This window comes from Orycteropus afer, unplaced genomic scaffold (assembly GCF_000298275.1).
Source record: "Orycteropus afer afer isolate SDZICR_OR568_19922 unplaced genomic scaffold, OryAfe1.0 scaffold00174, whole genome shotgun sequence".
Taxonomy (NCBI): Eukaryota; Metazoa; Chordata; class Mammalia; order Tubulidentata; family Orycteropodidae; genus Orycteropus; species Orycteropus afer.
In genome coordinates this window covers 6,674,147-6,678,579 of record NW_006921761.1, presented here as the reverse complement: position 1 = coordinate 6,678,579, position 4,433 = coordinate 6,674,147, and the positions used below count along the sequence as shown (strand labels likewise).

Sequence of the window (4,433 nt, the reverse complement as noted above, 5' to 3'; positions counted from 1 at the left end):
ATAGGGACGGGGTCATCCGGGTTACTGATGACCTCCCTGGATAGGGACGGGGTCATCCGGGTTACTGATGACCTCCCTGGATAGGGACAGAGTCATCCCCGTTACTGATGACCTCACACGATAGGAACTAAGATCTTCTAGGTTACTGACGACCTCACACAATGCTGTTTTTGGCAGACAGGCCCTGGGCGCAGGGTGTATTCTCAAGCACACATGGCAGATAACTGAAACATCAGCCTTACCTTGGAGCCCACAGTGGAATGAGTTAGACTCTTAAACATCTCGATCACCGTCCTCTGTTTTAATACTTTGGTCTTTTTCTTAGGAACCAGGCTATAGGTCCCCATTCTTCGCTTTTTCTTCCGAGATACTGCAGCTGCTAAAACAAAAGGCAAGCAAGCTAAAAAAAAAAAAAAGTCAAAAGGGGACAAGAAAAGAAAAGAAATACCATTCAAATGCTTTTAAAGTCAGGTGACCACTGATACACTAACCGTGACGGGCCAGTGCTATCCCATCAGGCCCAGAGCATCTCAGGGCCCGCACCTGGCCGTGTGACAGTGTGAACAGGCCCTCCTTACTCGCTTTATGGACAGACAGAGAAAGCACAAAGCACACTGTACACAGCAGAAGCCCGAGCTCAGGAGGGACAGCCAACTCACAGCACGGCAAACCTCAGGTACCACAGGCGGGGCCCAGTGAGACACCGGCAACGCCCAGTCTGCTTGACCTTAAACGCAACACTCCTGCCCTAGAGACTCCTCTAGCTGGAGTCCAGGGTCTGAGTCCGGGAAGGAGCAGAGCCCCCAGCGGGGGCTGCTCAGCTGGGGGACCTGGTATGCCCACCTATCTGAGACTTCAGTTATGGACCAAGAAAGTGAATGTGAGTTACATGGTCTCAGAGCCTCTCTCTACCTCTCAAGAAGGACCATGCAGCCGGGAGCAGCACTCCATTTCCATGACCACCAGGGTCCCTTCGCAGGGCCCAAGAACCAAGGTGGCCTTGGAACAGCTTCCAGTCCAAAAGGGTGGGGAGGGAGCAGGGTGAGGAGAACGGATGTGAGGAAGCCATGCAGGGAATCCAGGGGTCCCTCCACATCCTGAGTAAAGGTGCCCCAGTTTGAGGGTTTCACAGAGTGAGGCCTCTATGATATTTTACTATAAAAGCTACAGGATTTGAAAACCATACTTACTGCTTTAACAAAAAGGAACTGCACCTAAAGCCTGGGGAAAAGTATGTGCTTTACAGAAACAGAGAAAAAGCACTCTGAAAGAACATGTACAACCGCACACAGTGGGCAGCATGGGGCTCCTGGGGGAAAGCAGCTGCTGCACAGCTATCTAGAGGCAGTTGGGGCTGTGCTGGAGGGGCGGGGGCGCAAGGACACTGGCTGTCACCAGAGGGTAGCTCTGAGCACACACTCCAAGGGGACCCTGGTACAGCCAGTGTCCCAGGGCCGGCTCTGTGGCTACCTTGAGGATACAATGCCACACTCACCATCATCCTTATGTTGTGAATGTTTTCTAGGGGTGAGGGCTCTGCATTTGGTATCAGACCCCGTCAGTCTCGCAGCTTTGAAAACACACACGGACCCTTGCTTGTCTGCTCCTCTGCCACGTCCACTCAATGCTGGCCGGCGCTCCTTCCCTTCCAGCTGCCTCATTAGCCATACATGAGAGGCTGTTAGTGCCCATCTACTGATAGACTTTCAGCAAGCTGGCACCCATAGGAGCACCTGAACAGGTAGAAATGAGTGCCTGAGGCATCAGTGTGGGTGCTGCTGCAGTGCCGGGGGCAGACAGCGCAAGGGATGGCTGCTGAGGAGGTGACTGCTGGGGTTCAGACGGGGTGGGCAGTCCTCCACAGGGACCCACAAGGAGAAGACCGGCGCCCTGCAGGCGTCCAGAAATACTCCCCACTATAGGAAGGAGAAGGCCTCACAGGGCCAGGCAGCCAGCTCCTTGCAGTAAAAATTTAATTATAAATAAAGAAGGAACAATGAAGCCCACTCACCACTTGGCATCTGCCCGAGTGAAAGGGCGTCTGGGCAACAATATTCAGTGAATGGACGTGGAGTGAGGAACGAGGGCCTGCACGATCACACTCCCTCCTCCCAAATGAGCAGTGACACAGAGCACAGGGACACGTCGGGCATCGGCCGCTCCACAGAGGAGAGGCCCACGGGCACCCCAAGCACAGGGACACGTCGGGCATCGGCCGCTCCACAGAGGAGAGCCCTGCAGGGACATGCCGTGTGGGGTGCACTGAGGACAAACATCGCCCAGCGACACTCTTCAGAGGAGACCTCAGCCATGGGCTTAGAGCAGTCTATAAAAACTGGGCTGTTCCCAAAAAAGTGTTTGGATGAGGAAAACGGCACAAGGAATATCCAAGACACCAACAAAATGTACTGTGTGGCCCTGGGCTGGATCCTGACTGATCTTTTCCTTTTGCTGCATACGAGGGGTTTTTTTTGGGGGGGACGTCAGCACAAAAGGTCACCTAATGGGACAATTGGTGACAGCTGCACAAGGTGCCGAGTGGATCCAAGCACTGCATCAAAGGCCTTTTCCGAGGGGCATCCATCTACATGGAACACAGCCGCGTCTACACCAAGACCAGGATGAGGGGGCCCAGCTACCTCTACTGACCTCTCTGATCAGGGCCACAATAGATGGACCCTGAGAGAATGGGAGAAAAATGTGGAACAGAACCTGAAATTTCTTAACAAACAAAAAAGAACAGGCCTATTGGACTGGTTGAAACTGGAGGACTCCCTGAGACTCCTGCCCTGAGATCCTCTTCAAACCCTGAGCCAAACTAACCCTCAGGTCACTTTGCAGCTGAGTAACAAACTGGCTCAAAAATAATGAACACCACTCATGAGTACTGGGCTCCTTAAAAATTGCAAAGGAGGACCAATGGTCCACAATGACTTTAAAACAAAGATGAGAAGGTGAGGGGGGACAGGGAGACTAGATGAATGGAGACAGAACCACCAGAATGGAAGTAAGAACAGCGTTCATGCCTTGCAGAGAGTGGAACCAGTGTCAGTCAACAACTTGTGTAGAAACTGCTGGATAGGAACCTCAACTGCTGTATAAACCTTCCCTGAAAACAAAGTACTTGAAAACAAAAAGGTAATTTCCTGATGTTGAAAACTGCTGTAGCTACCTAAGAGAATGTCCTTACTGTGAGGGGTACTGCCTTGCTGTTTCTAGGAAACACAGTGATGTAGTTAGAGGTTATATTCAGGAGTCAGAAATAAAAAGTTATATACAGGGTAGGTTTATGCGCATGTTGTAGAATAGATGACGAATATACCGGAATTCCTCGTGGAACTGTGCAACTTTTCTGGAAGTCTGATTATTTAGAGTAAGTGGTTTTAAAGTCCAGAGAAAGACATGCATCTCACCAGATGACACTTCAGGTCAACAACCCCACCAGGCCTAGGCACAAGGCCAGGCTGCGGAGAGCGGGCCTCCCACATTCACACCCTCAACTCCTCTGAAGGAACCACCGTGGCTCCAGAGATGGTGCCAAATTTGCCCACTCAAGACAGGAAGGGGACGGGATGCAGAGGACCGAGTGACTCTCGCCCTGTGGGGACCCATCCACCAGCACCGTCCCATGCTGCTGAGCACACAGACACCACAGGAAGTGGCTGAGGGTCCATCCTCCCCCCCAGCTGCCAGCACAGGTCACACTGACAAGCAGTGGGTGACAGAGTCCACAAGACTCCTCAATCTTAACCTAGAGACCTTCCCAATGCACCGCAGTGCTTCCAGGAACACTTAACGTAGCAATCCAGTGACTTCTTGAATCTGACCCCCGACTAACTCAAATCAATGAATTTCAGGGCTGAACACACCCTTCATGTCCAGGGTGAAAACAAGCTCAGATGCCTGATGTCCCTCTGCCAGGTTACAGGTACACACAGGTACATGCTGCAGCCGTGGCCACAGTCTGGAGCAACACAGCACATGCAGGCAGCCATGCTCCCTGCAAACAGCAGCTGCTTCCTACCTGTCTGGGACTTTGCGGTGGCCACGTAGCACTGGTTCTGAGGTAGCGACTGATGCAGGGGCGGGAATGGGGGTAAGAGCTGCTGTCTCCCAAAATCAGCCACGCTCCTGTTGATCTCCTCCTTCAACTCCTTGTGGTCTCTGGCTTCTCGGACTTCTCGGGGCTCCTTACTGGCCACGTGCTTCAAAACAGAGACAGGCAGAAACCACAATTCCACACAAAAGGCCTCACTGCGACACCAGCCCCACAAAGCTCCCTCAACCAATAGACCAGTCCCTGTAAAGAGGGGAGCAGGGCTCCCACGCAGCGCAGTGGGTGCTGGACCCAAGGCCCAGTATGGGGAAGTCAGGGCAGGGGCTGCAGAGTGAGCTCCTCAAGCTGAAAACAGTGTTTTCATGTTTAAAAGGAG

General features: G+C 52.6%; 1 protein-coding gene across 1 annotated transcript in view; it reads right to left on the bottom strand.

Moving 5' to 3' along the window:
* EHMT1 (euchromatic histone lysine methyltransferase 1) overlaps positions 1 to 4,433 on the bottom strand; it is a 114,545-nt gene that overhangs the window by 105,207 nt on the left and 4,905 nt on the right. The window contains exons 2-3 of the mRNA XM_007946987.2: positions 4,025 to 4,205; positions 243 to 400 (exon numbers count right to left, since the gene is read on the bottom strand). Of these exons, the coding sequence (XP_007945178.1) occupies positions 243 to 400; positions 4,025 to 4,205 (339 nt within the window). The remainder of the gene's footprint in view (positions 1 to 242; positions 401 to 4,024; positions 4,206 to 4,433) is intronic.